General features: G+C 32.1%; 1 protein-coding gene and 1 long non-coding RNA gene across 2 annotated transcripts; both read right to left on the bottom strand.

Annotated features, from left to right (window-relative positions):
• Positions 1-2134: 2134 nt before the first annotated feature.
• Positions 2135-3750, bottom strand: LOC138133143 (uncharacterized). The gene is made up of 4 exons (XR_011160258.1): positions 3355-3750; positions 2764-3304; positions 2325-2708; positions 2135-2267 (listed from the first exon to the last, which is right to left on the bottom strand). It is a non-coding gene; the product is annotated as an uncharacterized lncRNA (long non-coding RNA).
• A 1326-nt stretch (positions 3751-5076) lies between these two features.
• LOC138133141 (uncharacterized) lies at positions 5077-8154 on the bottom strand. Its single transcript, XM_069050945.1, has 5 exons — positions 8035-8154; positions 7789-7923; positions 7118-7733; positions 5362-7012; positions 5077-5301 (listed from the first exon to the last, which is right to left on the bottom strand). Exons 1-4 carry the CDS (start codon positions 8112-8114, stop codon positions 5366-5368), a joined length of 2478 nt encoding a protein of 825 aa, XP_068907046.1. The 5' UTR covers positions 8115-8154; the 3' UTR covers positions 5077-5301; positions 5362-5365.
• Positions 8155-12902: the final 4748 nt, after the last annotated feature.

The raw sequence follows: 12902 nt of genomic DNA, 5'->3' as shown, positions 1-12902 counted from the left end.
AATCCAATTACCTAACTACCTCAGGTATGTATTTCTTAATCATTACGTCTAGTATGAAATAAGCAATTAATCATTCATGTTTTAATGAAATTTGCAAAAATACTTGTACTCTTAATGATATAATCTGCTAGTTTCCCAGACATTTGAATTCTTTTAAACTAGAAAATATAAAGAGTATTTCACGAGTGATAATGAGTCTGGCGGAATAGAAAATGCAACCCACAATACATCATAGCCCATATAACTATAATTGATTTCATATAAATGTTCATCAAGTGAGCTGTGCATTTGTAAAAGCACCTTTAATTTAGTTACATTACAAAAGTCACATTTATGAAGGTCATGTCCAATAAATCTTTACTTGGTATAAATACAAAGGCAAAAACAAATAAGAATTACTTTAATTTAATCAGTAAAAAGACGTAACATTGCTTTTGAAATCAGCAATGTTAAAATGGACAAAAACTGAAAAATTAGTCAAATCGGGTTCGCGCAGAGCAAGCAACTTTGAAAGTCAAAGTCACTAGCTTTAGCTTTACTACCAACAGAAAATCAGATTTCCATTGCTTGCTTAGATGCACATTTATATGAAATTGAGTATAGTTATATGGGCTAGCCGAATATTTATCGCCTCCACAACCAGGTTTACGTTCCAATGTATTGTGGGTTGCATTTTCTATTCCACCGGGCTCATTATTATCACTCGTTTGATTTAGTTTTATGTTATTCTGATCCTCACACATATAATTAATTACTTTTTAACGTCATATCAAAATTTTTACTATCAAACCCCTTCCAATTATATATATTATAGTTACTTATTTTTCCTTCCACAAATGTAACTATTTTTACTACCTACTTCTTATGTTACTTTTTAACTTTTTATTACTTATCCACCATGAATTTTCCAACAAAAGCAGTTCAGTAACTGTAACAAATAGGTATCTTTTAAATTCATTTCATTCCTTTACTACAATTAACTTAGATCTAGTGCTCCAGAAATGGGTACAATAATTTCAACTGATAACAGAACTCGTTAAATATAACATAATTGTTAAATAACATTTTTGGAAATTCTCAAAATTATTTTGTCATTTTACTACCCTTTAATTTCACGAGCTGTTTACCATTTCTGTATTTATTAAAATAAACTTTTCATTTCATTTAGAAAAAATCGACCGTGAATAAAATAATGATAATGAATTAAGCAAGGAGAAGTAAAAAGTTGTTAGGTTATTAATCGCTTTCCATAGTTTTTTCTTAACTGCAACTGAAAAAAAGCGATAAAATAATGCCATCGTTCAGTTCACAGATGTTCAGTTGTCGTCTTGCCGTTGTCGGTGATTTCATGATTTGTGTTAATTTGCGGAAGCAATAATAACTGTGCCTAATACTCAAAATGGCACATCTTACAAATAACGAAGTGACCGATATTGTGCTCACATATGGGCAAGCCGGTCAAAACGCGGTCCAAGCCCAACACATTTATCAAGAGCGATTTCCTAATCGTCGAACACCCAACATTCGTACAATTGTGAGAATAGTTCAGGATCTCCGAGACCATGGACCTTATAAACCCCAAACACAAGATCGTGGTGTACAACGTCCTCGCCGTGTTGCAAATATGGAGGAAGATATTTTGAGCAGTGTTGAGGATCAACCAGGTACCACATCAGCATAACATTTCACATAGTACTATTTGGCGAATATTAAAGATGTATCAATATACCTATCCGTACCATGTGCAAAAAATTCAGTGCCTATGGATTTTAACACAAGGCAATGGTGAATCAAACTTTTTAAATAATGTGATATACACGGATAAGGCAGGATTCACTCGAGAAGGCGTGTTTAATGTGCATAACAATAGAGAAGCACTTGGACAAATACCTGCAACAATTTGAAAACGTCCTCAATGTTGTATCAACAGTACAGAGTGATCAACAAGAAACCAAATCAAGAGTGCTACCTCATTTTTTGTTTTATCGAAACGTATTTCTATCATGGATCAGCCGCTTTTATGTATTTACTTGCTGTGGACACTCGTTTTGTTGGTTGCCTACCTCTCAAAAATCTATCATTAATTGCCTTTATAAATTTTTTGTAATTCATGAATAATAGATTTAAAAGCAAGTTATAATTAATTATTATTTATTATTGATTAAGGAAAAAACACACAGTTACACAAAATTCCTTCATAAGGCACAATCTTGAGTTACAAAATTTTAAAAATAATTATTTTTCACAATTCTTTGTTTTGTTGTTTTCTGTAAGAAAAGTGTAAAAGTTATTATTCTCTAAATTTTGGGTAATTGAGAACTTACTCGTATCTTTTCTAGCAGTGTTTAAAACATTTAAATTACTCCAAGGTCAAAAAATAAGTTTTCACAAAAACTGCTCAAAATGTTCTCCATTGTGGTCCAGACAGAATCAAACTCGCCTCTCATAATTTCAAAAACCCTTATGAAGCTGTCAATTTGTTTAGGGTAATGTGTGGGTTTTATTTCTTGCAACACACAAAGGGAAACAAATTAATATCCTTCTTAAAAAATTTCTGATAAGTGCCATAACACAATTTAACTTGTTGTCTTAAACGCCTTATGGAAGTTGAGGGATGTTCCTTGATAATTTGTGGAACATTTTGCACCATTTCTAAAATTTGAACTAAGAACTGACCTGACTTCTTCTTAATGATGGATTATGATTTGCTAAAATTAGGCACTAAAATTTTAAGACATTGATAAACTTGTTGATAACCAATACCATCAGGTTCGGACATCTGGCTTAAAATTCTTCAGTGTAAGGGGGTACAAAGTAAGGCCAGTCTTCATTTTCTTGTTTCACCCTCTTTCGAAAATAATCTAATAAAAATGCCAATCAACATGTTTTCACTTTTGCTTACGTTCATTTTTTTATTAGATACAATAATACTTCGATGGACGGGTCAGTAAATTTCTGGAAAATTTTCGATGATGTTTATAACGCTTCAGGGCAATTTTCCCACAAAAAGTTACTAAACCTATTGTTTGTGCTTGACGAGTTTTATTACCACTTAAAATTATTGTACGTATTTCTGATACACCCGGTAAGTACACGCATCTTGACTCCGCCTGAAGCTCTAATCATAACAAAACAAGACAAAACCAATGATCTAGAACGGGCAGAGGAATCATAAAATTTTACTCTATTTTGAAACTTTGTTGTTGAAGCAAATAATACAGTGAAATTCTTGCAATACTTTATTATAAAACTGTAAGGTGAAGCGGCATCTACCAAAGAGACGTTACACTACCATTTGCCATATCTATAATTCAAAAATTGTACAACGTAGTGGTTCTAGCATTGCCAACTTACAAGGAGAGGTCACCAGGTGTGCGACAGCTTTTTGAACAAAAAAAAATCTGGGTGGTTGTCCCGTCTGCCCAGATTACCATCCTGAAAGAAAACGTCCGAAGGTTCGTAAATTTAGGAGAAAAAAAATGGCAAGTTTTGACGCGCTTGGGCCAGGCCAAACGCTCGACGCATCTTTTTGCCGGAGTTTTTTTTTGTCTATACTCGATTTGCCTGTTATTTTAGACCTTCATTTTGGATCTGACACCATTAAAACTACCAGGCTAATTAAAAATAGAAGGGTTGACAATACTTTTAAATAAGTTATTTATAACAGGTACATAAGATAATTCGCCAATTTAAAATATAATTTCTAAAAGCAACTGTAACATATTTATTTAAAGTAATACCGACAACACTTAAGGGCCCGTCACAGCACGTTGGGTACCATCTACTGCAAAAGTGGGGGCAGGGGTGAGGTAGCAAGGAGGCGGGATTATAATGTTGAAACGGAAATATGTTAGACAGAGATGTCAGCTGCGTAAGTCTACTGACTTAGTACAGGAACCTAGAACCTTCAGCGCCTACGAGTATATAGCTGTGTTACGAACCTTTAATAAAAGTTATCGTGACATCATTAAATTGATAGGTACTATTGCGGGCAAAAAAAGTGGGACATCAAATTTCTGTCAGTTTTGAAAAATTCGATGTAGTTCAAGCTTTATTGTCATTTTTTTTGACACTATTCCAGCTGACAGTTTAAAAATATATTTTATCCTCCTATTTTCCAAATGCCCTCTTCTTTTTATAAAGGTAGATTTTGATTGGAACTTTGCATTAAATAAATATTCACTACGTGCTTACTTACAATCGCTCCCTACAACGTACAATACATAATCACAACGTCAATCGATTCAAAGTAGGGTTAGAATCAGGTAAGGGTTATTTCACATTAAAAGTCAAGACAATGACGTTGATGTCCCACTTTTTTTGCCCGCAATAGTACGCTAATTTTCTACCAAAATAAATACATTTATTTCTTAAGAAATTTAATAAGCATAGACCAAAAAAAAGTAATACAAAACCAAAAGACTTGTTGCAATATAATACTGTTGTAATAAAGTAATTAAAATGTTCAAGTTGGCTTTGACTTAATTTTTTAAAAGACAACAACATAAATTAAGTTGGTTAGACAAAAATAGCGACAAAAATCAAGGCCAATTTGATGAACTTTTCAACTGAACACGTATTTTATAATACAAGCAGAGATTACAAGTATAACATAAATAAAGAAGTGTTTTTTTTTTTATGACCAGTAAGTTGACGGCGACTCTGTTTATCAAAAAACAGCGAAAATATTATCAATATCCTGCATGTTTTTTTTATTGTTGTAAAATGTAATTTTAGAGCATTACATGCGACTGAAACCGGTCCTGGAAAAGAGTTGGTTTAGTGTTTCCACTGCGAATAGAAAATTTGATCACAAGTTTATAATTCATAATTTGGTACAAAGAAACAGCAAATATTAACTATTTGAAAGCAGGTAAATAAATTCGGATAAGGGCGGTTGGGCGGTGGTCTTTACGTTAGGGTGACCTGGAGGTGTTTATCTTTGGACTATTGTGTTGCCGTCGTAAACTGTAAGTGGTCTATATTCATTTCTTGTTGACTTTAGTCAGTCATAATTTCTATTTTGATCAATAGAACGACATTTTACAATCCGTTTCATTGTAAGTAAACGAGTGATTATGAGGGTAACAACTTTATTATTAGTTATTACAATATAACAATAAATATTGCTTTTTTGGTAGGATTAGGTCGTACAGATTGTGATTAATCACGTGGTGGGTTTCGTATTTCCATTCCTCGACATTTCCTGGGGTCAATAATTTCAGGAAGAAGACATTTCAAATAGAAATTTTTTAATTGGTTGACCATATTTTTTTCCCAAAAATCATCATCTCTTTTTATCTGAAATTAAAAATATATTTTATTAACTGAGTACAAAAGATGCAGTTCATTTAACTTTACCTGTTCAACATATATTCCTAATGGCGTCCAAATAACAAAATAACAAACTTTTTCTCTTTGTAATGTGTAGCTGGCCTTGAATTTGATAAAAGTACGCATGGTTCTTCTTTAAAATTAATTCCTCATCACTTTTTACTTGTATATAAGTTATAATTTTTTGTTTAATCGCATCCAGTGGCGTTAAATGTGCAGCTTTTGCAGGACATTTTACTTCGATAATGGCGTCATTTCCTATTAAACCATCCGGAGAGGCGCCAAGCATAAAATCTTCGTTGTCAATAAAAAAACCACAGCTTTCTACTTTCAAATCTTCAAATTTTTTTTGAAATTCTTGAATTGCTCTCATTTCATTTCTTCTGCCGTATCTAGTATTAGAATTTCCTGTAAATGTACCATACAACAGATTGGCAACAGTATTTACGCATGATGTGGTTTTTCGCATTGAGCAAATAACTTTAAAATTCGAAGCAGTTATGCGGTTGGAACGTTCTTGAAACCATAAAGGATTTCCTGCTTGCCCTCTCGTATCCTCTTCTATTTGCCTAATTTCTTTCGTGGTTTTTTTCAAACGAGCCAAAAATTTTTCTGATCGTTCGCAGTATTCCTCTTCAGACATATCTGCTGAAAGCTGCGTGGCTTCTGTACCATAATGTTCATCTGGTGGAGCTACTGGTTTTTGCTTAAAGAGTTGTTTTCGTGACAACTTAGATTTTTCGTAGTACGATTTCCTCTTTTTCATTTTCTCGATGTACTTTTTTGTAGAACCATGTGGACTTTTCTGTATTAGTTCTTTGTGAACTAAGCGATGATAGTCACCTCCACTATTAAAAGATACAGCTGCAGCTTCACATCTAGTTTGGTATCCTCCTTTCAAAGAAAAGTTTATTCTTTTTCCTCCTATAAATTTGCAAACAATAGAATTATATTGCTCTGCCAGATTATTTGTCATATTTAAAATGAGACTAAAAGCATTATCTATTAGCCTTTTGAAACATAATTCAATATCTTCATAGAGGCCACATGTAGACATAATTTCAATATAATTTGTTTCACCCTCTTTTTGACAATTAACATATTTTATCTCTGAACATTCTTTATGCTCTCCAAACACATGTGATGGAGCATTTTTCATGTCTTTAATGAGCAACGTAATTTGTTCTCTCAAAGAACCATTCTCCTTGCTCCTATGTTCAACTGCTTTTTTCACTGCTGCTACTAGTCGATAACTCCGAGCTGTTACAATTTTTCGTAACTGAGGGGAGACGGGCAAATTTTTTGAATTACTCTTCTTTCTAGTAGCGAGTTCACGAAGATGTTTCGAAAAGTTTCTCAATAAATGATTGGTACATTCAATTTTTTCAACCATGGAACATGAACCATACGGACGGATTTCACAGAGTTTTTTTGAAATACTACTGTCACCATCTCCAATTAGTCTCATATATTTAACACCATGCATTTCGATACTTCTTTTAAAACCTTCTATTATTATATCCGATTCCATGGATGTAGATGGCCCCCCAAAATTTTTGAAACATTTATGGTCAATAGGTTGGATATTTTTATTTTCAGCACGAGCACAAACGCAGCAGTATTTGTTTCTCACGGCTAAAAACAGCACTTTTCGTGTCCTGTTGCCAATTATGCACGCCTGAAACATAAATTAATAAAGGTGAAATGAGAATTAAATAGTGAGAAACAATATAAAAATATAAATAAATTGAACAATGATTGACGCCAAAATATGAATACTTACAACTCCCGATAAGGCGTTATAGTTAACATTATATGACCTCTTTGACCAGGCCCCGTCAGCAATTACGGTTATTGTAGGTGTTCCATCAGAATCGACTTCTCCATGTATTCTTGCCAATCTAGCTTCCTCTTTACCATTTTGCTCTATTTGTTTCCAAAAAAGTTTATGAATTGCATTGCCCACACTATCTTGACAGCTGTTAAAAGTACCATAGGCCATAAAAGGTACATTTAATACGGACATCAATTCATTAGCAGTCGAATATCCGATGCCAGATGATATTATTCCCAAAGCCGCTGCATTATTCACTTTCAGTTGTGTACCATCTTTATAATCAGTAGATATGTCCATTAAAATGTTACACATTTTACATTTTAGAGTTATTATGCTCTTTAAACCAATTATATTTTCCTTAATAACAATCATATCGGTTATATTGCAGTCACACGCCCCGTGACTTTTACAAGATAATATTTGCTCTAAAAAGTAATCGAGTGCTACCAAACGTCTGCCTTCAATGATAAACTTTTGTGATGGAATATCATCTTTATCATTTTTAGATTTGGCAACTATTAATTGCGTTGAACTGCAATGAGGTTCTTCTGGATGATGTGTCCTACATGGAACTCATTTTATTATTTTGCAAAAATAAAAGAAAAAGGGAAACATACTCAGCGTTATTGCTTTCATCTGGAGTGTTCAAATCATTGGAATGATTTGTGCTCACAATATCAGAATCAGCAAATAATAAAGGTTCTTCATTTTCTAATTCATGGACAGGTTCAATGGTCAATGTACGTTTAAATCTGAAAAGGTATCCGGAATGTATATTTCATGTCTTTTCAACCGAATTTACCTAATATTTAAAGTAATACCAAATAAAAAAAAATGAGTAATTGGTTTCTAATATTTCTTACCTGTTCAGTTGAGCTATTCTACGATTACGACGACGGGATGATGTATATGGACTTTTTTTATAATTCTTTCGATTCCCCATTGTTGAAACACGCAAATTAAAAAACAGCGAACAACTAAAAACTCACTCAACACTTTGAAAAATACTATCTAAACTAGTGGAGGCAGCTAGGTCAGCAGAAAGACTAACTTAAAATTGCAGTTGCACCATATTTATATTTTAGTAGCCAATGTGGCAAACACATTTACATTCATCTCTGTTTTGGATGTCTAGGTACTTCTAAAAATAGGTCAAAAATGCAAAGAAGCCGACGTCCAGATGTCCAAGTGGCCGATTTCTTTTACACCTTCTCAAATTGCCGCCACTTTGGGTTTTCACATTTTTTTTCCTACAATAGAGCAATTGGCTCTAACCTTCTATAAAATTATTGTGGTAAGAATATCTAAATATAAAATTGGAGCCAAGATTTGGGGTCCTAGATTGAGGGTGTGGCGCAGGCACAGAGCAAAGTCTGAAGTCAAAGGGTGCATTGCTCACAGGCTACCAATTTTAACAATATCCTGTCTGATTTTTAAAATTTACATAATACAACTGTCTATCTGCGTGTCTTATTGTCTGCCCGTCTGGCGTTCTATTTACAGCATTCAGGTAGTTTATGATTATATTAGGTTTTTCCCAAAATCCTATCGTGGGAAACCACATTTTGATCGTCTCACTAATTTAGATCTATCTCTAAGGCCTGGTTTTTCAATTGTTGATTAATTTTTGATTACCGTTTTTCAACCTGATTAAAAAAAAAGTTCATGTTTATTCTTGATTAACCTAATCATACGATGTTCTATGAATTAATCGGAATTTGATGATTAATGTCAAAAGTGACATTGCCGATTTATTGAAAATTTTTGATTAGAACAGTACCTAAAACCATTAGCATAGAATAATAAACTACAAAATTAAATCCTACATGTTTAATACATTTACTTACCTAAGAAATCATTTTTAACAAAAATTATATTCTAAATAATGTAAGAAGTCTCATGTCAAATGTGACAGTGTAATTTCATTAAAAATAAAAATTTTGAGCTAATAAAAGTTTCGATTTGCAACAGAAAAGTGAATGTCAAATAAAGTTTTGTATGTTCCTACTTTAAATTTTTTAAGTCGTTACCATAAATGTCCATTAGTTCATATTTTTGGCGTGGGACTTCTCACATTATTTAGTATAGTTAATCGTAATTATTGAATTTTGGTTTGAAAAACACTATCCATGATTAATTTGAAATTAATCAAGAATTAATGATTAGCTGATCAGAATGTTTATCATCGATTGAAAAACCGGCCCCTAATGTTAATTACTCCTAATTAATATTTTAAAAAATTATCAGTGTATTATTTTGTTACATAATAATAATTATTATTATTATGAAACATTAAAACTAATTATTAAAGTAATAAACTGATAAGTGACAAATTGCACTTAATTCAGCAAATTCAATCAAAGATTCCAATCAAGTTCTATACTAATAGGTAGCCTGGCGAAAATTGCCATTCTCGTACTCTGTATTTCTGTTATCCATTGAAACAGTATCAGATGTCGGCCCTCCAGCTCCAATTTTACAGCATGCACGTTCAAAACACGTGTCCAAGTCAAAATACATGAAACTACCCGAACTACCCTCTAGACGTCGCTTCCTTAAAACGGTTTGTATCCGAACTTCGATAGTGCACTTGCACGACGCAAGTGCTACAGGGGCAGCACTATACGCAAAAAAATTCGTACGAATAGCATTTGTCATTTTTCTCTAATAATGTAGAGATAAATCATTTTGTATGGCACTGAAAATTCCTAAAAATAATTAATACATTTAGCAAAGTTAGTAATTTTATTTAAAAATAATTACTTCTAAAGAAAAAATCCTTTTTTTTGTACTACACCAAAAAAAAGTACTTTGCCAAATGGACGTCATTTTTTAATACCTTTTTTGTTAAAACAATTTTTACTTTGATTGAGTAATAACGACGTAAATTGCAAAATGCGAATTTGGGAGCTGTGACGGACTCTTAAGGGTGACCGATACCAGCGTTGACTAGAGTGTATTTCATTAATTGCAAAGAACTCAGTTAATACGCAATCATTCGTCAAGTATCATACATCAAATTAAAGATTTTTTAATTCTCCAGACCGCAGCGTTATACTTTTTTTTATAAGAGAAAAAGATTGTCTGATGATATGATAAAAACCTAAAGTGCGCGGCTTTAATTCGATTTTTTATTACCTAAATTTCAATATTATGCTTCCAGATTTTGTAGAATGAATCTAAATAAGTTTACTGAGTCCGCTGCGTTGCGAAATTATGGATGAAACATTTGTTTTTTTTAATATTGAGCTTAATGTAAAAGTTAAATTTTTCGTCTTCCAGGCGAACATTTCGTTAGAATATTTTGTAATTCTATACAATATATTTACCTTTACCTACTACATTAAATAATAATTAAAAAAAACAGAAGTTGTGGAAGTTATTCATTTATAAATTTGCGAATAAAAACGGTTTTAGTTCATCGCTTTTGCCACCAGAGGCAGTAGAGGCACATCTTTTCTCCGATTTCAAAACTACCTACCTGTTTAGGAACGGGACAAATCCGGGGGTTAGTTTGGGCCGCCGATCAGTTTTCAACCAGGAAATTTTATGACTTTACAGATAATACCCTGTCCCGGTATTATTCGAATTTCTTCAGAAATGACCGTACAGAGCGAATTAATTTTTGCTTTTTTTTTATGAAAACTAATTTTTGGAATTAAATATTAGGTTTTTTTAAAAATATGTACGTATAAAAATAATGAATAAATTGTTGTCTAATTTAGTCCGCACATTATTACGTCAACGTCATTAACATTATATAATATATATACCGGTGTATTATGAAAAATCTTTGGTGCTGTAACTTCCTTATTTTTCAGACGATTTTAATAATTGATGTGATCCAATATTTGTTCTTGAGTTCTGTTTTTGACAAATGATAATCAACTTTTTTTTTCAAATTGCGCTATTAACTTTTTTTGCTCAGTTTTATGGAGATTTTTATTTAGAATATGAAAATGTAAACAACATGTTCATGCATAGAAACAAAAAGAAGAAATTAAAAAATAACGTTTTTTTTTTTAATCAAGCAGTCACATTAAACAGTAATAAAAGTGCATTCTAGACAATGTCTATTTGACTCCGTCGATAACAGAAATGATTTAGTAACAAGAATCGTAGCAGTATGTGAACAAATACCACCAGAATTTTTATTAAACGCCGCAATAGGCGTCAGTGGAAGCTGTCGAATGTACCTTAGAGAGAATGGAGGTAATTTCGAACATTTGCTATAGTAAAGTTATGGTTACTTGATTTTTGGAAATTCAATTTTTTTTAATTAAAAACAAATTTTTGATTTTTTATTTTAATGTTTGTGTTTCAGAAGATAAACATCTATCAGAATAAAAATAAAAAAATATACAGTGCAACTTAAAAAAACAAAGCTGCGGTCTGTCAAAAAATATAATGTCAAAAAAAAATTATAGCATGTCGAGCTATAGTGTTTCTAAAACGAATTTTGTTTGATGTATCATTTATTAAAATCGGATAAAAAATAAGGAAGTTATAGCACCAAAGGTTTTTCATAATACACCCGGTATAACAAATTAAGTACAGAAATATTGATTTATAAATTAAAGTATGATCGTATGAAAAGTTTTGTGCGTTGTGGAGTATGCAGGTAGGTATATGTATAAATCACAAAAAGAAATCGCGAATTGGTAATTATCTACTCCTTCGCGAGACCAGTAGTTCCATTGCAAAATAGGTGTTTTTTTGGTGGTCATTTGAATGTCACAATGACGTTCTTTTTCGCACTAATGCGTTTAACTGTCACTTTTTCGCATTAGTGCCAAAAAGAGTGAGAAGTATAAAATTACAAGAAAAGCTTTCTTTTCTTTTACTAAAGCAATCAAAGTATTGAATTGATCTCATCAGTTCATCATGTAAAAGAAACTTTTAAAAAACGCAAGCCATTGCTCAAATCGTTGATAACTGGCTGCGACTTCGCAGGTAATAAACTGGATATACATATAGCAGCTATACCGCAGATCAAAATCACTCATTTGGCAAGAAAATCGCTACAAAATTGTAACAATAAATATCACTTTTGTAATAAATGAATTGGAGTAGATATAATATAGAGAGTGATAGAATGATAGGAGTAATAAATTAGTGAATTAAAAAAATTAAAACCTGTATTTCTTTTTTCTTGTTTTTTGCCTAATACTTTACGGAATTAGAAAAAATCTTGTATGTAATTCGTTGCAAAAACATTTCTTTTTCGCATACGACGTCTAATGTGTCTAATGCGAAAAAGACATTTATTTATGGGCGTGAATTTTGGGACTTCATATTATTGGACCATTTTAATCTATTATAATATTAATAATTTTATTATTCGACAATTTTCCAGAAGAAAATTATGTCTTACATTTTTAGACAAAATAAGAAATGTATTTATTGTTTGTCTGATAAACCAGATTAAACCATAAAACTCCGAGAACCTTTCGGTAAGGGCATGGAAACGGTCAGGGCCTCAGGGCTTATTATTTCAGGTAAAAATTCAGTTTGGTTTCCATACTTATCTATATACTCTACTGTGTATTAGTGGCTGCGTTATAAAGGTGGCAAAACTGAAACACTTCGCCAGTATCGGTCACCCTTAATACTTTACGATCGTAATCTCCCTTGAGTATTTTATTAAAGCAAAGTGGATAATTGAAAAGTTGTTGATAACAAGGATCACAGTGTGGTCTAATGATATATCTGTATCATTAACTATTTTATT

The sequence above is a fragment of the Tenebrio molitor genome, chromosome 6, assembly GCF_963966145.1.
Source record: "Tenebrio molitor chromosome 6, icTenMoli1.1, whole genome shotgun sequence".
NCBI classification, from domain to species: Eukaryota; Metazoa; Arthropoda; class Insecta; order Coleoptera; family Tenebrionidae; genus Tenebrio; species Tenebrio molitor.
This window is presented reverse-complemented; position numbering and strand designations above follow the sequence as displayed.

What these genes read in the sequence shown, in the direction of transcription:
- LOC138133141 (XM_069050945.1), bottom strand. Translation starts at nt 8,114, where the DNA reads ATGGGGAATCGAAAGAATTATAAAAAAAGTCCATATACATCATCCCGT. An exon ending in GATGAAAGCAATAACGCTGA is followed by an intron (nt 7,734 to 7,788) that starts GTATGTTTCCCT and finishes AGTTCCATGTAG; the next exon opens with GACACATCATCCAGAAGAAC. An exon ending in ATAACGCCTTATCGGGAGTT is followed by an intron (nt 7,013 to 7,117) that starts GTAAGTATTCAT and finishes TTTATGTTTCAG; the next exon opens with GCGTGCATAATTGGCAACAG.